This window comes from Hyaena hyaena, unplaced genomic scaffold, assembly GCF_003009895.1.
Source record: "Hyaena hyaena isolate Hyena2069 unplaced genomic scaffold, ASM300989v1 scaffold_639, whole genome shotgun sequence".
NCBI classification, from domain to species: Eukaryota; Metazoa; Chordata; class Mammalia; order Carnivora; family Hyaenidae; genus Hyaena; species Hyaena hyaena.
The window spans coordinates 1045368-1066332 of record NW_024081271.1 but is presented as its reverse complement, the minus strand read 5'-3'; the positions used below and the strand labels follow the sequence as shown (position 1 = coordinate 1066332).

Here is a 20965-nt window from a genome sequence, read left to right as displayed (position 1 = left end):
CTGCTCATTTACCATTGATAATTGTGGGGGCTTTTGTTTATACGAAATCAGAAGGAAGATGGTGGGGTTGTAAGAGCTGATTTGGGTTTGCAGTGGTGGTGGCTGTGTACATTTACCTAATCAAGTTATGTCTGAGGCATTCAGCATCTTAAAATGAATGCCAATTACCGCTGGAATAGGCCCTGAGTGAATCCTTCAAAGGAAAATTCAGTGGGCAGTTGCTGACACTCAGTGAATTGCTGGCTCTTTGCCCAAGTATGTGTGAAATGTTTGCACTGGTTTGAGGCCCTGATTGCAGTTGGCTCACAGGGTTTGTGGTGACACTGTAGACTTGATATCCTACCACAGGAAAGGCAGAGATGGGGGACAACATACAGAAAAACAAAATATTCCTAATATTAAAAAAATAAGTCCTAAGTATTTCTAATATTTAGGCAAAATGTAGTCCCAATATTCTGTTAAAATTGGAATAAAGATAGAGATTTAGAAAAGTCATCTTTGGCATACCTTCTGTTTTTTCATACCACGGAGGAGAAAGGTGCTATGTCCTGAATGTCTCCCTTGGGCTCAGCACTAGGCTCTCTAATGTTCATTTGTTCACAGATACTTACTGCACACCCTCTGTGTTCTGGGCCCTATTCTAACTGTTAGGGTTTCAATAGTACACAAAATGATTTCTCCAGCTATGAAAGTAAAAGGCCAGTGGAGGAGAGAGACAATATGTGAATAAGTTCCAAAAGAAAAAGTAAGGCAGGTCAGGGTCTGTCACATGTCTCACATAGGAAACAGTGACCCTTCTGACAGAATGGGAAGTTGAGGTCCACAGTGCCTAAGTTGTTCAAGACCACCCAGCTAATTAGAGATAAAATGGAGGATTTGAAAATGGGTCAGCCTGACTGCAGAACTGAAACCCTTTCCTCTGTTCATAACTGTTCACCATTGAACTCTTCCTGCAAACAGAGGGAAAGGAATCGGATGTCCTACAGTAAGGGCCTGAATCACTATCATTCCTTCCAGAGCTCCCCAGGTGATGTGACAGCCCATGTGATGACTGAGTCATCTTACACAGTGCCATCCTGGGTGCTGTGATGTGGATGTTTGCTTCAGGGGCTTTGACGTAAGCCATGGCATTTACATGTTTTAGGAGTAGTGTGAAGTTAGGGTTTTCACACCAAGCCGAGTGGGCCTTCATCTTCATTGGTGTAATCATGTGATTATTAAGCAATAGTATTGAGCCTCAAGAAGATGTTGTGATATTGAGTACCCGGACTCGCAAGTGACTGTAGAAGTGTGACAATCCAGCGACTGGTGTTGGAGTGGGCCAGATGATGATCTGCAGCCTTGCTATGCATAACTATGTTAACATGCATTTGTCCTTCACATATGACCAGTGGATCCCGGAATCTTTTTATTTTTCAGTATATGATGTGAAGTGAGCGCTCAGGGTCTTGACTGCTGTATTTTGCTGTCCTTTGGACCTCACCTGCCATACCCCAGTTCCTCCATACCCCTTCTCTGAGGGCTTTCCTGTCCCCATCCCGAGTGGAGTTGGTAGTGGCACATTTATTACATTTTATCCATTTGTTGATGTGTCAGTCTCCCCACTAGACCCTGATCACCTGAAGAGTAAGGGTGGTGGTATCTTTTCACTTGAATATTCTCTAACAGTGCCCAGCACAGAGCAGAGCCTCAACACATATTTTCCATGAATACTTTTAGCTTTCTTCTGCTGATCCAAAAAGAAAGCATCTAGAAATGAAAATAGGAGCCTGACTTATATCTCCAGCACCTAGGTCAGCGAGGTTAATATCTTTCATACTGCTAAGTGTTCACGAATTTCTGGACGAATAAATGAGATGGTTAAGCTTTGGAAATTGATCAGAATGACTTTCAAGCAGGTGCAATTATAAGCAGAGCATTGTGTTCTTTGGGCCAACATCCCAGTGCTTCACGGAACTATTTATGTTGACTGTACTTTTGGCAGGAGGAAAGTCGCTAAATGCACTGCCAAGCATTGATGTGGCACAAAAATGTGAGGTATAGGGGAGAAAATACAAATATGATTGAATATATGAATGGATGAACAGGGAAGAGAAGAGGGAGGGGGCAGAGACATTGCCCTCTTTCTCCCACAGAAACACAAGCTGCTTCCTGCCCATCCAGTGTTTCTTAGCTCCCTGTCATATCAGTGGCCTAGGAAAGCTTGAAGGATGAATGGAGCATTAGAGTAGAAGCAATAAGGTTGTGCCCGACTTATTTCAGAATTTGAAGCAGATGTTACAAATGTCATAGCATGAAATTTTGGGATCAGACTTGGGGGAAAAAATCAAGATAACAGATGTGGACCTCTTCCTTTTACCATCGAGTGCTAACCTGCATCATACTGACTCATGGCTGACCTCTACCCCTCCCTGTTGGGTTGGCATCATGTCTCTAACAGTCTGTGAGCCCCTGAGGTCAGAATGGGTAACAGTGATATGGGAGCACTCAACTGAAAAGATTTTAAGAGCATTTTCAAAATGAAAGTACAAGCCTTGTATTTTCTCTCCAGACCCTACTGAGGGAGCAAACCAAATCCAGCCACCATTAAAAATTTAAAATTCTCAAAATATTTTCAGCTTATTAGTGAGCAAGGTCATTTCTATCAATTAAAAGACAAGTATTACACTTTGCAGAGTTATTCTGGCATTGAAATCTCAAATTTGATGTGATCTCTTTTTCCCTTTAAGAGCTGCAATCAGAGAGTGCTTGGTGTCCTTTTTTATAAACTATGCACTTAATTCATGAGAATACACAGCATTTCTTCCTGACAAAGAGTAGGCGATTTGTAGAGGACAGTAGTCATTTGAAGAAGAATAATATGAATAAGAACACAAACAATAATAACAACAAAAGAAGAAGCTCAGAACTATAGCCTGAACATTGTGCTCAGAAAGCAGGGGCCTTTAGTACATCAGGCACCTGTTCAGGCTCCGAGCCTGGCCAGTGTCTATGTGGCCCATTTGGCTTCTCTCACACAGGATGGCCTCACTCAGTGGATCGCATCTTACATCATCTTTGTATGCCTACTACATAGAAGAGAATCTGCCACATGGTAAGGGTCAGTGTGTATTTGTTGCTGTAGCCTGAAGCCAGAAATAGTTTCTGTATTCTGGCTGAGTTCATGTTAGATAAAAATCAAGACTCCCTACCACTCAAAGATTCCACATCCTTCATTCTGAAGTCACTGTAGAACTGCCACACTTTTAAAGCTTCCCCAGGTGACAAGGGAGTGCATGCAACCATATTCCCTATCTCTGCTGGGAATCAAAAGATGGGAATCAGTCATGATAGATAACCATCCTACCTTTATTTGTTTTGTAAAGAAAAAAAGAAATGCTCATGCCCTTTGCTGTGCAAAGAGGATTAAATAGTTAACTTTAAACTTGGCACCCCAAAGCAACCTGTGTAGCAGGGTGTTGAAGCCAGGAAACATTCCAAAAACACTTGGATGTCTTTTAAGTTACTGTTGGACTTTGGTCCTTTAAAAGTGCCCTCTTTTTATTTACATTGTTATTTTGACATGGTGGAGATAGTAAAATTGGAATAATCAAGTAATACCATCTTCCCTTCTTGGAAAGTCCTGTTGGGTTTTCTAACACACATTTCTTCATCTGTTGTCCAGTTTGATGCTCTGCTCTTCTCTGCTGTGTCTTCTGGAATCTCTTAAGGAGTTCCCTCATGTACCCCACGCAGGCCCTGGATCACACCTATATCTTCATGAGGTTTCTGTCCAAGAGCCGTTCATGTTAGAGCTTCATCATTCCCTCAGGTGCTGTCACTCCAAGCAGCAGCTTAACCCATCACCTTAAGAATTTCATTGTCAATGGGAAGTTTGGGTTCTCCCATGAAGAATGTTAATCACCCTTTATTGTAGCCCTTATGAGGGACATATAATAGTTCTAGTAGTAGCTACCAGATTGTCAGAGAAAGGCTATGTTTCCTTTTCCCCAGCTACAGATGGCGAAATACCTGCTTTGGTAGCTAGAAATTCTCATTTCCTTCAAGGAAATGGAAGCTAGGGTGAGCAGAGTCAATCTTCAGAAGGGAACAATGGAGTGAAAGAAGTCCCTGTAACTTGTTGCTGACCAAAGAGGCAGAAGCATTGTCCAAACCACAGGGGTGGTTAAGTGCTATTTCCTTTTTAGATGACTTTCCTATTTTGATGTTAAAAATCATAAGGAAAAGTCTTTCAAAATCATTTAGTTCTTCAGAACATAAGATGTGCATGATGTACAAACCCCAGGGTGAACAAATTTATTGAAGGTTGCATGTTTTCCGTTTAGTTCTTACTAGTTTAGTTTAAGCCATATAGATAGCCCTCCCCCATTTTTTTTTTTTTTTGAGAAAAGCAGACATGGTTTCTTTTTTCCAAACTAAGTAATGTATTTATATGTATTAATACTTTCACAGTCATATCATCTCTACTACTTTTGGCTAATGCATTCAATCCATACTTAAATTGTGGGAGAAATTTAAATATGTGTTGCATCAAAGAATTTTGAATCAGCATAAGACTTCTTAGAGTTTCAATTATTTTACTGGATTTAATACCTCTTTTTTGTCTAAATTGGTAATATAATGTGCTCATAGGTTCTGGGATATAAATTATAAAGATGTATTTTGTGATGTTTAAAAATTACTAGAGTACCTGGGTGGCTCAGCCGGTTAAGTGTCTGACTCTTGATTTTGGGTTCAGGTCATGATTTCACAGTTGGTGAGTTTGAGCCCTGCATTGAGCTCTATGCAGACAGTGTGGAGTCTACTTGGCATTTTTCCTCTTTCCTTCTCTCTCTCTGCCTCTCCCATGTGCTCTTTCTATCAAATAATTTTTTTAATAAAAAGTTACTAAATATGGGGCACCTGGGTGGCTCCGTGGGTTAAGCGTCTGACTTTAGCTCACGTCATGAGCTCATGGTCCGTGGGTTCGAGCCCTGCACTGGGCTCTGTGCTGACCGCTCAGAGCCTGGAGCCTGCTTCCGATCCTGTGTCTCCCTCTCTCTCTGCCCCTTCCCTGCTCGTGTTCTATCTCTGTCTCTCTCAAAAATAAATAAACATCAAATCTTTTTAAAAAAATGCTAAATATGAATTTAAAACTTAGTAAATATAAATTTAAAAATAAATCAAGAAGTGCATGATTCCTGAATACAGGAGGTTTTCTTTCTTACACTTATTGTTAATCATTCATATGGCTGATAAACAATGATTGTCTCCATTTTCCCGCTCTAGTTATCTGTGTTTTAAAAAGCAAAAAAACTAATATTGGTGAAAATATATTGGAAAAGCTCCATTATTCATTAGTTCCAGATATTTACATGATGCATTGTGTGGAAACTCCATGTACTGTGTTGGGGACAGTGGAGCTTCAGTGACAGTGCTGCTGTATTGGTTAAGTTGGTACCTGCCCCTACTTTTTCCAGTATCCCCTCTCCTTCCCAACCTGAAATTCCCTTGGTTTCTAAGACATGCACACCAGTGAGGGGTTGATGGTTGAAAGGATGCAAATTGTGATATGGGCAATAAGCAGAGCTGTGAGGACCAGTTTCAGAATGAAGATTTGGTCCCATATTAAGTGAAAACATAGAAATTGTTATTTTGATAGGGAAACACAGGCACACACACTCTCCTCATAAACTTCTGAGGCTCCTGGGAAAACCCTTCCTGGTTTCCCTTGCCCTACAGTGAGGGAGGCTAATTGAGATTCTTCAAGGGAAATCCCTTTTCTTTTCTTCGGTAGCCATGGAAAGACTCATTAAGCATTCTGTACTCCATTCTTTCCCAGACCCTGACTTTGCTTAGCCCAAGTGCTAAGGCCCAGGGAGTGATGTCCGAGATTCCATTAAGCATGCCCTTTCGTCCCCCCTACCCCCATGCTTAGTGTGGGAACAGAGCCTGGCCCCTTGAACGATGAGTTCAGAGGGCAGCCATAAAGCTTGCCTTTTTACTAGGTGGATGATTCCATTCTTGAAATATTACCTGCATTTACCCATTTTGCCATTCTGCTCCCCATGGAGGGGGGCTGGATGTGAAAATGTGTCTGACATGGTCTCTCCTACTTCCCAATGACTACTTCTTCCTAATAATACCGTCCTTTGGAAACCCTGCCTCATCATGTCACACTCATGTTCACTTGGAATATATCTTTTTCAAATGATCTCCGAAATAACAAGCCCCTTTCTCTCTCCTGCCTGTGGTTTACCTTCCCATTGTGAACTGTGCTGGCAAGGAGCTGGGGCAGCTCCACCTTTTCTGGAAATTGAAGGGGGGTGGGGAGAGTTGTGAAGGAAAAGGGCAGTACAGGACACAAGGCAAGTAGGGCCCTAGACTTTTTCCCATTTCATTATGTGTGTCCACTGAGCTGTCCTGTTTCTGTTTTGTGATGGGTTCTTCTGTGGCAAGCTGACCTTTTGGCTGAATAGGTCAAACTCCCACTGAGCGCTAATCCTCAGCCTTCCTGGTGATTGTGTATCCCCGAAGGTGACAAGCACAGGCTAGGAATATGACTGGGGGTGTGTGGTATATTTCCCAAAAGAAGGATTGTCTTTTGCTGCACCGAATTAATTCTCAAAGACCACCTCACAAGGTAGGCAGAGTCTATATTGGAATATTTGTGCCGACATTGTTGAGGGACAAAACTAATTTTTCAGATACATGTTTCACATTGTGGTTTCCTTCCATGTCTCCCATTTTTTAATGAGAGAAAAGTCAAATTCACAGTTTGCATGATTCATCGTTTCTTTTCAGATTCCTGAAACAATCAGCGTTTCTCTGGTTGATTTTTCAAAGTCCTTCTCCTGATATATTTCTTGCATGTAAAGTCTCTTAAAATTCTTGGTGTTTTATTTTTAACCCTGGCAAAACATGAGTGTTGCAGTGTTTGTTGATAATTATGTGCTGGGCCTAGGTTGGTTTTGAATTGCTTAAAATTTTCTTTTGGACTGTTGATAAGGTTTTATAACACCAACTACCTGGACTGTTGATAAGGTTTTAGAACACCAACTACCTTACAGTAGTTAGTGATTTTCAACAGCAAGTAAATGCTGAATCAGATTTGAAGTAAATGCTGAATCAGATTTGAAGTTGAATTACTGTACTGTTATTTTTTTTCTTTCAATCGTTTGTATAAGCTGTTCAATTTACACAATTCTCACATTTCACTGTCAGTGAGATAGGAACACATTAGTCACAGATAAGGGTTACATGTTCTGTTTATTTAGCAGTGTTGTTTTGAGTTTTTGTTTGATTAATTTAATTAGTGCTCTTTAAATTTCAAAAGGTAGTGTCTTTTAACTGAAGAAATAAATAAGTGAAATATGTCCGTAAATGAGATGAAACAGTGAGCCATTCATCAATAAGTGTACGTTGTGTGTGGATAATTAAATGATTTTAGAAACCGTTAATTTCCAAACCTCAAAAATCGAAAGAGCTTCATATGTAAGCAGTGTATTACTTTTCTGAAAATGATAGACCTCATTGAGGAAACACCTCTTTAGTTTTTTTAAGGCATTAATGATACTCCCTTAGTGAAATTAGATGAATGTAGAGGAACAGAATAACTGCATTTGCATTGTTCCTGAGTTACTATATTATTGTCTCCATTCTCCAAATGTGATAGGATACAAAATACAAAACAAGAAGTGCATATTTAACATCTATTCGTTACCAGTAATGCTGGAGTCAGAGCTGGGCTTCTACCGAGGGCATAATGGGCTCCTGTTTAACATATTTATGTTGGTTGTAAAATTAGGAACTGTCATTACAGCCCCACATCACCTGCATAAGTGCAAAACATATAAATCAAGAGAAGTTCCAGTGCCATAAAAATGCCAGTGGATAGAATAGCATGAAACCACTTATAAGATACTTGTGTGTGATGCTAGCATGTACTGGAACGCACACATCTGTTTCTAGAGGATCTGAGGAACAAAGAAGAATAACCTTGCAGGTAGGGCTCATGGATGTAAGACCTGATGAAGACATGTGGGGCCCCCAGGCCATCTAATAATTTTTTAAATAAAATTCCTTATTATTTATGCATTTGCAGCATTTACTTAGAGAATAGCCTGAGCCCTGAGTGAAGAAAAGGCAGGAAAAGAAAGTCCATCGATGGCCAGGCTTGAATAACCCCTGCAGCACGTCACTAAAGTCAATGTCCCTATCCTTCCAGAAGGCAGTTGGGCTGCCATCTGTTGTTACTGGAGCATGCTTCCTGGGCCTCCTCATAAATAAGCCTCTCCTTATATTTGCTGTCATGCTCTAGGGTCCTCTGTGGGTTGGTGGTTTTTGATCTCCTGGCCTTCTTCTGAAGCCAGCTTTTTGTAGAACAGTCTATGTTCTCTCACACCAGCCCATTTCTTCTGCGAAGTGCAGTGGTTTATTTCGAACTTGATCATTGGAAGTCCTAAAATGCCCATATATTATGAACTATTATTAATAAGGAGCTTTCTGGATCCTAATTACTGCCTCAAAAAGATAGTGGACACTTGAAGTTTTTCAACCCCCCTCTCTCCCAGAAGCTCCCCCCAACAATCTTAAAAAAAAAAAAAAAAGACTGCAGATTTTATTCATGTGGGATCATTCACACCAAGCTACCATAATGTGCAATTAACACTCTAGAAACTGAAAACAGTATTCAGCAAGACAGCTGCATTATCAAAAATGCCAAAGGAATTTTGAAGGGAGTAATGTGCATGTTAGAATAGGAATTTAATCAGAAATGTGCACATACACACACAGTAGTAGTGTCTTAAATATATCTGAATATTAAATTTTTAAAAATTCCAAGTCTATACTTATAGTAAAGATTAACGTTAGGATAGAAAACTGAGTTTTCTATTTTAAAATTATTGTGTGTTTTGCTTCTGAAGCAAATGAGGAAGTTGGAATAGAGATTTCTAAGATCCCTTCCAGCTGGAATATTCTTTGATAATAATCACTCTTCAATTATATTTTATAAATTTTCCCATTGAAAAAAAAATGCCCCCTTTCTTTCCTCTTGCCAGTCATAATGATACTTAACACCCATGCTATTTTCAAAGTGCCTTTCAGACACTAACTCACAATTGCAGGGGTAAACTGCCTACTTCTGCACAGCACAATAATCATAAGTACATTTATATTATAATCCCTACTAAGCTATGGATCCAACTGACTGACTTAGTAACTGAAATGAAGCAGAATTATCCCAGCAGCATTTTGCTGGAATTTTCTTGTCAACTAGCTGAAAGTGTTTTTACAAGTAAGAAGGTGGGGATTTTTTTTTCAATTCATAGTGTGTAGGTTTGAGGAAGGTAGAGGTTTGTAGTAACATTTTCAAGAAAAGCAGGAACACTTGATGGATTGTTGGAAATAAGGAAAGATCTAAATATATCCTTGAGAAATTACGGTGAAGCAGAGTTTTATGTTAGAACTTAAAAAAGAAAGAAAGAAGAGAAAAGAAAAAATACCCAGAACAGATTTGAAAGCACATAGTGACCTCATGCAAAAAAAATCACGAAGGAAAGACCCTTGATGCTGGATCTGACAAATATCCTGCATTAAGCTCCCCTTTGTTGAGGATTAGTGGGGGCATGTTGAGTGCAGGTATCAGCAGACACATGGAGGGCATGCAGGAAGGGAAGTCCCCACTAGAAGTTAGTAGGAGAACCCAAGTATTCAGATAAGAAACCAGTCACTGACCTGGTGAGGCACGTGAGAGCAGGAGTCCACCTGGGCTTCACGTAGGTACTGTAGGAATAGTTACACATGAGTGTTGGGTAAATATGCGATCCAGCCATCCTGAGACATTTAACGCTAGTGCAAACAGTCACTAATGGGAATCTCTTACCTGACATGTTGTGCTTATTAAATTGTGATAAAGTTATTGCAATAGAACATAATACATTTTTTGTTCGCTTTTTCCTAGCCTAGAAGATATGAAAAGTTAAGGTCTCTGGGGAGGTGGTGCAGGGGGTGGGGAAGACGTATGCTTTAAAAATGGCAGTCCTTAAATTTGAAGGAAAACCGTTTACTCATTTGTTTTAAAGGAATGTGTAAATGTCCTCCAGTGTAGGAAACACAGTTCAAAATGAAATTTTAAAAGAACAAAAGTCTGAACGTAGTTTTTAGTGTTTGCAGAAATTAATATTCTGAGTTGAAAATTAAGCCTAGTCTCTGTTTTCCCTCATGCAACACACAATTGAAATTACCACTGGGCTGGGTTTCTTGCAGATCTGTTTCGTATAGTAACCATCTAGTGATATAATTAGAAATTAAGTTAAAGGTGTGAATCAGAGCTCCAACTTAACTTTTTTTTTCCTTCTTCTTTTTTCTTTCTTTTTCTCCTACTTTGTTTTTTTATAAGTTATAGGTGCACAACGAAGGAGAAGCCCCAGTGCACTGGCCATTGAAGTATTTGAAGCACATTTGGGAAGTCACATTTTGCAGGTAACTAAAAGAGAAAGAACCTTACTTATATTTTACTAAGAAAAACCCATATGTTTAGTCTTTATTTAAAATGTATTTTTAGATGTCAGCTGTGTATATGACTATTGTTTTATTTTGGAACTATGAAATTCTCATGAATTTATTTTTTTCTTTTTAGAAAGCCATCTCTTGAGAGAATATTAATGAGAAAGGGAGGGCAAGTATTATTTGTGCTGTAATAATTGAAATAAATTGCACTATTCACTTTATGTGCAATGTATAGTAGCTGGCTGTTCCCAGAATGATTGTGTGTGTGCTGCATTTGTAAGTGGATATATGTGTGTGTCTTTGGAGCTATATATATTGTTTTTGGAAGAGCAAAATTTTGTTGTGACAGTAATGTGGCATTTTTATGTGTTGCCAAATTTCAGTTGTTCTTTGCTTGAGTTTGTATTCATAAGCACTTTCAATCTTCACGTTTGCCTCCCCGACTTATAAGCTTTTTCAGAATGAAATTTTAAAGTACATTTTTAAGTAAAAGGAGACAAATAATACTGACTTATTTGGCCAGTGAATTCCACAACAAGAAAATGTGAGGGGTACTAGGATAGAACTACAGTTATTTAGTCCTGGATAAGATACATCCCAAACTCAGCATCTTGCTTACTCCAAAAAGAATTTTCTTAAGATTTTGCCATGAGTTCAACACACCCAAGGATAACTGTTCTACAGTGTTTCTGCTTCCAAGAGAAATGTTGATATGGCCAAAGATTGCTTTTTTTAACTTACATAGTTTTACGTTTTTAATATAGATTTTTAATATAGGATCAGAAAAAGAGACATGTTTGGGATATTAAGGCATCTTGTTTGAAAAAACTGGTTATGCTTTTCGTTGGATCTTAGCATCTTATTTCTGAGCATATGCACCCAGGAAAACTGTTAGCATCGGATTTTCCCTGGTCAAATCTTAGTGACTCTCTGAGGTGGCTCATTGACTAACAGCTTCAGAATCAATTGAGACACTTGTTTGAAGGACATATTCTTACTAGATCAGAAGCTTCAGGGTGAGGTCCAGAAATTTATTATTTTTAACAACCTTTTGAGATGATCTTGATGTTTCATTAGGTCTGAGATGTCACAATTTACATTTGCAAATTTAAGTCCCTGAAAATCTTACTTTGTCTTTTCTTTTTGTTTATTCTGATATTTGACATGTCTCCACTAATATCTGTTAAGTTCCTATGTAATTAATATTTATTGAAGTACACCTTGGGATTTGCTATTCTATCACGTACACAACATTTCTAGTTCCTTTCTGGTAGATTGGTTTTAGGGATACAGAAAGGCTATTTCTTTCTAGATCTTCAAATTTTTATTTCCTTTTTTCCGGAACATATTTTGTTGGGAATCTCCTTGATAAGTTTTGTATGAGCCATGCTGTATACATTGGTAGATTCTGATGTAATTCAGGATGACTTCTGTTTATATTCTGAAGCAATCAGTGCATAAGACTTAGTGAAAGAAATGATTTAAACAGTAGCCCCAGATTATTATTCTCTCATTCATTCTTAAATAGAGTCCAGAGTCTTTAAGGAAGTGTGATTTAGGAGCTGCAAGAATTAAAAACTAATTTAAAACACAAACCTTAGAAGTTTAGTATAAGCTTAATATAAATATGATATATAATGGTTGTCCTGAATGTCAGTTCAATAGTTGGTATCATTGAGAGAGTAAAGGACCTAGAACGAAGCTGCAAAGCTCTTCTGCTCTTTGGATTGGTCAAACCCAACTTAGACAACATGCTTTAAGAAAAATATAGACAACTGAGTGTCATTTGGAATAGAATAACCAGACTGGTGCATGAACTAGAAATTATGTTACATGAGGAGTAGATGAAGGTGACGTTTAGCTTGGAAAAGACATGATTTAAAAGGGATATTAATGTCCTCTCTATTTGGAGACCTCATGTGAAAAAAGGCTTAGCTATTCTGTGTGGCTGCAGAATGTAGAAGAGGGAAAGGGATGAAAAAAAAAATCGCCTCCATTCAAGAAAACTAAATAGGGCTGTCCACATTTGGAATATGTTCAAAGTCTTTGGCTCCAAGGGGAAGTATAAATGTCTTGGTAGGGATGCTTTCAAGAAAGGCCCACAAGTGCAGTCACAGTAGATAATTTTGAAATTGTCATAGAAACTAGAATTTCGTATCATTTGATTCTAACACCAGTACTTAGGGAGTTGGAAAAGCTGTATGTATTCCTTTAAATGAAATATTAGAAGCGTGGGTGGGAAGGGGTTGGGAGGTAGTAGTAACAAGAACATTGTTCTCTAAGTTGTCTTAGTTTTCGTCCCTCCTTGCAGGGGACTGTTGAGCCCATAGACCTTTGTCAGTACCACGTTCAACAATATCTCACTGGGTCTGCAAATATAAGATGATTTCCATATTCTCCTTCAGGAGGGTTCATGGTGAAATCTGGTTGACTGACGAGAACAGGGATGAATTCTTTCTTCCCTCTTTCCTCCCTTTCCTTCACTAGCAAACATCTGATAAAAATATGTGTCAACGAGGTGAGCCTGGGAACTGTGGATCTGGAGGTGGAGGTCAATTCAGAACACCAGGGTACGGCTCAGAAAATGCCTGTGATTTCTCTATACCAAGTGCCACCCTTTCCTGCTGCCTGTGTCCCCAATGGTGTTTCATGGGAGGGTGGGCTAAGGATGCCTTGGTGTAGAGTTGGGGGCGAGGGATGAAGATAGACCCATTAAGTTTTGCTTCACCAATTCTGCAAACTGCAATATGTGTTTTTGCTACATATATCTTATTAGCTATGTATTCTCTAAGGAAAATATTTAAAAATTTGGTGTATCCTCTAAAATTTGACTTATTTTCTGCTGAGGTGGGGAACATTTAACTTAATGGTGATTTTATTAAGATAAAATCAACTGTTGCGATGTTATTTTCCAACTTACTGTTCTACTTCTGGTGTATGGAGGCAAGGTCATCGCCTGGGCTGTGCCCCATGCAGCCATGGGGCTGCCATTGACATCATTCACGTGGAAGTTTGCATAATGACTGTGACCAGTACTACTGGCCCAGTGAACCTATAGCTGTTTCAGGAATGAATTTCAAGGCAGAGGGATCTTCTGTAAGAGAGCTGAGGATTCAGGTGATGCCAGCCTTGCACCTGCAGGGCTGTGGAGTGTATGTATTGAGCCTGAGTCAAGTCATTTTAGCTCACTTTGTTCTTTGACTTTTATCAATCAGATGAGGAGCAGAAGGGCAAAGGGTCAAGATTAGGAACTGTGCTTTTTGTGAGAAGCCAAGAAAAAAAAATTCAAGAATTTCAGGTCATTATGTGGGATCTTTCCTGAATATAGTATATGTGATGAAACAGCCATTTGGTTCTTGCTTTAAAAGCTCTCTTAGGGCATTGTTATTCCCACTTCATGATTTCCTTAATACCAAAAAATATGAGTGATATTTACTTTTACTTTCCCAATTTAGAGATCAGATAGAATATTCATATTTTCTTATCAGAGTTAATGAAACACAAAATAGTAACAAATACCATCTTTGTAACTCATAAAATTAACTAGTGGAATGACTTTCCCTTAGGTGCAGATTTATGAATGGAGTGCTTTAATTACTTGCATGCCCTTAGCAGACGGTTTTAAGTGTTTTTTCTTTCTGTAAATAATGCTTACATAATGGTTATATAAAATTGCAGTATTGTTTTTGCATATTCCATAGTCATGCTGCTTTACTCACCTCACAGGTGTTAAAACAATCACATCAAACCTTGTATATGGAAGATTTTAAGGTTCGTGTTTGTATTCATTGTCAGCATATTATGGTGAACCACAGAGAGAGACGTATATGTTATACTACTTTGTGCAATACAGATCAGTGCTAGCACCTATTACATACTTAGAAAGTGAGTAAGGAATGGTTTTTAGCCGTAACTAGTTGTGGATATTAAAAGTAGTGAAATTTTGTGAGCTAGATGAATACAATCCTAGTAAGTACCCACATGTTTTTTTATTTAAGCTGTCTTGGGGGAATAAAAAGAATATTCTTTAAGAAATGCCCTAAGGAGAGGTAGTGGTGGAAGCATGATACAATGTGTCAGTTTGCACTTGGCTGTGTTCCATGAACCTTCCCATACCTGTGTCATTGACCCTGCAATATTTCTGGACATTAAGAAATTTTGCATTGCTCGTACAACATTCAAGCCCCAAGCTGGCAGAGGATCCTGTGGACAGGTCTCCCTTGGGAGACCAAAGGACAACCACAAAAACATTGTTGGATTATAACACCAGAATTTCTCTGACTGCTGGTGAATCAGAAAAGGTGGGCAGAATGGTTGTGTGACTGCCTATCTTCCCCAGGAAAACTAGGAGAGTGTTTTTGGAAGGTTCATTTATTGGTAGAAGAATCTTCTTGTAGAAGAAGGCCATAGGTCTGGCCATTACCTTAGCAGGACAGTTGAGTTAAGGTATATATTTACCTAAAATGGCGGGGAGGAAGAAAAGTCAAATGTAGCTATTTTTCTACTGGAGAGGAAAAGCAGTCAGAGATTTGTGTGGGTGAGATGGACGGCACCAGAGACCTCAATGAAATGTCAGATTTTAATCATGAGGCTTTTCTTTCCCTCAACATCTCAGCATATTATACAGAGTACAGTCATATCTTAGGTTTAAAAAAAAAAAAAGAGCCTAGTGTTTTGTTTTGTTTTTAATGCTGTTTGGGATCATATTTGGGGAAAAAATAAGGTCAAGGTTTCTAATGAAATTTCTGTGTTTCCATTATTAATCACATTGTGAAGATTGGTTAGGGACATATCCTAGGATCCTGACTAGTTTGTCTGCATACTATTTTGGTCCTGCAGCATTATTATTAGAGGAAAACACTTAGGTTCCCTACCAGAAATATTTAAAAATTTGCGGCTGGTATAATAAGAAAAACAAAATAAATAATATCTTGTGATGTTTTATATCTTTGTTATTATTCACGTATTTCTAGACACAGTCCTGCTCTGATCTCTGAGGCCTGTTCGGTTGTAGAAGACTAAGAAATCGATTCCTTAGAGATGAGCTGTATAGACAGAGGAAGCTACTTCAAACAACGTTGAGGCTAGAGGTAGAGAATGCCAAGTATATTGGTATCCAGCATCTCCTTGAATCTCATCGGGCAAGAGAATATTAAAAGGCTGAGTAGTACAATTCAAACATCTGGACAAAGCAAAGTGAATAATACTTAAAGCAGCTCCAAAGCTGACTCGTACAAAGATCCAAATTATTTTATTTAAGAAGCTGCCTAGCCAAGCCAACGTTGATTTTACGTTTGATGGCAATGTTTTTAAAACATCGATGAAAGAGAGTAGTAATGTTCAAGTCTGTTTTCCACTTTATTGATGAATTGGGATTTCAGCCTTATTTATTATTTTCTTCAAACTTATAAAAGAAATGATTATCTCTAAGAAGTTGCATGTTCTTACTTCTGGCCCTTGTTGACAAAGTGGCATCCTGCTGGATATCAGTGCTAAAATAAAATACAATCAGTTCAAATAATAGAGGTATTCTTTAGCTGTGATCAAAGAAGGAGAGAAAGGTGAGCGACCCTTTGGTCTCCCTGTGATCCAGAATGGTAAGAAAATGTAAAACTAAATATAGAAAAAGAGAAAGTTAGTGAATATATTTGCATATGCAAATTAGCTTAATTGATACTGCTTGCCTCTACAGGGATTTTTCATTACAAACTGGAGTGCTACATTGTTCAGCTCATATTGAGTAATTTAGTAACTAATGAGACCAGTTTGCACTAATTTGCATATGATAAATGAGCTTAATTGCAGTAAATAACTTGGAGGCATAATTACTTAATTTTCCTGTGTTGCACGGCTTTTAAGTTCACTTGTATGAACAACTCAAGATAATTTTGCATATTTAAATTAGTTGCTTTTAATTTTTCTTGAACAAAAAAAAAAGGAACACACCTTATCAATTGAGCTATAAAACAATTGCAAGTAAGGTTTACAGTGTTTTTATTTAAAAAGAAAAGAAAGAGAAGTAGAAATTTCTTTACTCTATTGTTCACCCATCTCCCTTCCTTACCTCATATAAGGTATCAGCATTGATAGGAAAATGTTTTTAATGTTGGAAGCTAATTCACAGCTTCTATTAGAAACTGACCTGAGTTTAAACTGAAATATGTAGGTGAATGAATCATAACTTTTGAGAGAGAGTTTGTATAAGAAATGTCTATGTCCTTTATCTAATTTGACAAATGAATGTTAGAGAAGTCATCTGGGTCTCCTACCTGCAATGTACATGTCCTTGAAGATGCTGGGCTGTGATGAAGCAGAAGGCGTCGCTCTGTACCTCACATGTATTTTCTGTCTAGATTAATGTTTTATACTTAGGAAATTGGTTTCATTGGAGAATCTCAGTGTGGTTTGCCAAGGATTAGCTCACGGGTCTTCACATCAACCAAAGAATGTATGTTTTATCAAAATCCCTCCTCACAGAATTGAAAAACTAAAGCATGTGGAAGTTGATGGCCAAACCATTTCACATTTCACATTACTGTATTGCCTTAGCATTGAATTTTAAGGGAAAAGTATGATTTATTCAAAATTAACAAGTCATGTAAAATCATGTTCATGATTGTTGTGAGAAAATATTTTATGGTTGTGAAAGTTTAAAATCTGTCCTTAAAAAGATAATTGCTGCTTTAACTCATATACATATATAGCCTTTATGTGTGTGTGTTTATATATATATATATATATATATATGTGTGTTATATATATATATAGGAAGGTGTATAAGATGTGTATATATAAGATGTATATATATGATGTATATATACAAATAAGATATACATATATAAATAAGATATATGTATATAAGATATATATATATCATATATATATATAGCATTAGGGTTCTTGATATGCCACGCTTTGGAAAAATAACTCATGAAACTTTTCTCTAAAAAGGTCAAATTCCATTAAATGTAGGATACGCTTCCTGTATCCTTCAGAGGTGGGCCAGAACAAGTGGTAATAGTAAAATATTTCAAGTGTTAAATTTCAGTCTTTCATATAATAGATGCTTAAGAAATACCTGTTGAATAAATGAGCAAATAAAAAAAAGTTCTTACCAAAATTGCAGTTAACCCCAGAGGTAGGACTTCATCTCACCTCTGTGTTCCCAGGTCAGTTTCTCTCCATATCCTCTAGATGCAGGACAGAATATGGTGGATTCTTTTATTGCATGGATTTTGGCATCCAGCTAACTCAAGTCCACATCCCAATTCGGCCACTTAGTCATTGTGTAGACCTAGAACTGTCTCTTGCCCTCTCTAAGCTTCAATTTCTTCATGTTTTTAAATGGAGAGAATCATATATAGTAGTAAATGACAGGCATGTTGTGAGGATTGAATGAGAAAGTACAGTTAAAAGTGTTTAATCGAGAAAACTGATATATAGAATGTGTTGAAGTGTCTGCTGATATTTGTCTGTATGTTGGGTAGTCCAGAATAATACCCAAGGATTTGAGGGAAAATGTTAATACTTATCAGTATCATTATGAATACAGGAATACAGGCGCATTATTAATAAAATCCTCTCAGGTTAAAAACAAGATAACTATTTCCCTTGAACATAATGTCAAATATCTGTTTACATAAATGATATTTATATTTAGGAGTATATACTAGTTAACAGTAAAAATTTTTAATTTGGTAGTAAGAATATATTTTTACCTTGAGAATGATCATTCTCAGAACAACCAAAGGAGTTGTCAGAATAATCCATTAGCAATTTAGAAGGACCTAGAAAAAGTAGAGTTCATAAAGGGACTCCAGGAAATCAACATTTCCTTTAAGCCAAAATGGGATATGCCATTATTCTTCTCATCATACTGTACAGTCGCCTTGATTTGCTTAGAAAAGTGGAAATAAACAGCCAGTCAGAAGTCCAGGAGAACCAAAAGGTAAAAGCAGTCATCATCCATTGCTACAAATTATGTTGAGGCGACATTGAAGTGCAATTATGATTCTCCTCCTACATGTTGCACAAATCTATCACCTGTAATGCCAGAAAGGTTACCTTTCCACATCAAGAACAGAAGGAAGAACTTCCTAGGATTTTCATGATGGTATGTGTATCTGTAAAACAGGTACATACATATACTCAGGTTTTCACATACTTTGATAACTTTGATTTGCAAAATAGACAAAAGGCGTCATTCACTGAGAAGTAGTATGGGAGGTGTGGGGGAGGGGAGGGGTTTGAGGTAACTTACTGAGGAGGAAAGATGTGGGGTTTTGCTATGTGACTAGAACTAGTGCCAACAGTGAGGGATTGCTAGTCACAGAATTACCTGAGGGGATCTAGGAAAGTGAGACAATAAATCTCAAAATTAATTCTAGGCTTCAGGAAATATTGACTGGGTGTCTTATTTGCATCAGAGAGTGGAGAAAATACTGAGATACAAAGGTGAATCATGGTTTTGTCTCCCAGTATTCCCAGTAAGAGTTGACAAGACCAATAACAAAACAGACCAACACAGTTCAGTGTAATGTAGACTCGAGGCTTTTGAATCAGTTATACCTGGGTTTGGATTCAACCCCCTGACCTTTATTGTGTAGATCTGGGCAATTTATACTCTCAAAGCCTCATTTTTCTCACCCCCAAGTCAAGACAGTAGTGATTCTTACCTCTTAGACTTCCGGAAGAATTAGATGAGATGCTCCACATAGTACCTGGTACATGATGAATACTTAACACAAGTTGGCTCAAATTGGGCTTCATCCTGAAGCCACAGGTGGGAATCTGATTCTCCAGCTTGGGGCTGGTCAACCAGCACTTCTTGGGGCTACAAACTTACAATTATACAGTTCACCACCTTCACCTGCCACACACATCTGCTTTTAAGTCTGATGTTCATGTGGGTCTTTGTGGGAGTCTTTGAGAGTCCTGGCCTTCCTAGGACATAGGAATTCAGTAGTGTGGTCACATATAGTAGAGTTCAGGGAGGAAGAAAAAGAGCATCAATATTGTGGTTGTGCAGCTTTTGCTTGGAGCCTGCTGATAGGAAGATTGCTTCCAAGGTGTGGAAACATATCTTCCATTCTTGGGCGCTAAGGGTTGCTGCATTATTTGGAGATTAAAGTGGAGCAGACAGATAATTATACTTTCAATTTTCAAAGTAGACAGAGGTCTTAGCAAATCTTAGGGTTATGTGTCAAATATGAATATGAATAATTTCCCGATGCATGTAGACACCTGCAAATCTGGGCCATATTACAGTGCCCTTTTAGGCTTTAGAGTGGTCCTTGGCAGTAGTAAACATTATATTCTTGTTACGAGCATCAGCTGTGGATGACAGGCGAGAGTGACACCAGCTGATTATCTTTTACCATGGAACCAAAGCACAGGCACTATTGCCAGGCTTGCTTTATCAGCTGAGTATCCACAATTTCACAAGCCTTTTGGATGCTATGAGCTTTTGGGTTTGAGGAAATCTCTGCAGGGGTGGAGTGGGGAGTGGTGATGTGCTTTATTTCCCAAACTAAGCTGATTGCAGACCCTTGTGAGCACCCTGGAACACTAGGCTTCTGCAAAACACTTGGGGAAAGTCTGGCTCAGAAGAATTGAATCAAAATTAGTTTAAGATATTAAAAAATTCTCTAAATACAATAAGAGCTAAATTGAACACATAATTGAACAATTATTATACAATAATGTCGCATCTGCAGGCTACTTTGCTAGACTTTTGAAGACTGAAAGTTTATTACAGAAGAATCTTCCATAAGTAGATAATAAGTTGTCCATAAGTTGTCCCACTTTGTGTGTGTATGTGTGTTCATGTATGTGGTCAAATATCTCTTATGCACAAAATTCCAAAAAAAACTTAAAAATGTTGAAAGGTAAAAAAAATACAGCCATGAAAAATGAAAGTAAATAAAAAAAATATTTCCCACTCGCAAAAGTTCTTTTTCCCTTTGTACATTTGACTTTCTACAAATCAACAGAGATGGCACTCTGCTCCTTGTCTGTTGAAAACAGTTGTGGGAAAAACAGTTGATTTCAAGAGAGAAATTACAGAGCACATCATGACTGATACATGTTGGCAAGTGGTTTTCTTCTGAGCTGGACTTGGGTAGTACTATATTAAAAGACTGTAGTAACTGATATCTGTAGGAACTAGTAATAAGAAGGCACTATAGGGGTCTGGCTAGAGGGTACAGGGATTACTACTAAGCTCCACTCTCTCTCTACCTCAGGAAGGCACACATACCTGTGGGCTAGCCCAGGAGCTACATCAGATGCTCCAGGTTATCCAGACTCCTGCTGTTTGTATTAGGTCTGCTAGTGCCTTGTAAATGTCACTTCCCAGACACTTGTGGATTGAGGGTCTGATGATGGCAGATTACAAGGTAAGGAATCCATGAGACAGTGTTATTTTGTGAGAGCAGAATAGAACCCTCAGGAAGACAAGAAAAAGCCATACAGT

The 20965-nt window shown here is 38.1% G+C and overlaps 1 protein-coding gene across 1 annotated transcript in view; it reads left to right on the top strand.

Annotated features, from left to right (window-relative positions):
* Window positions 1-10387: 10387 nt before the first annotated feature.
* The window catches only part of NPAS3 (neuronal PAS domain protein 3), a gene marked incomplete at its 5' end in the record, with an annotated part of 443219 nt that continues 432641 nt past the window's right edge, over window positions 10388-20965 (top strand). The window contains one exon of the mRNA XM_039216556.1: window positions 10388-10464. Coding sequence (XP_039072487.1) covers window positions 10388-10464 — 77 coding nt within the window. The remainder of the gene's footprint in view (window positions 10465-20965) is intronic.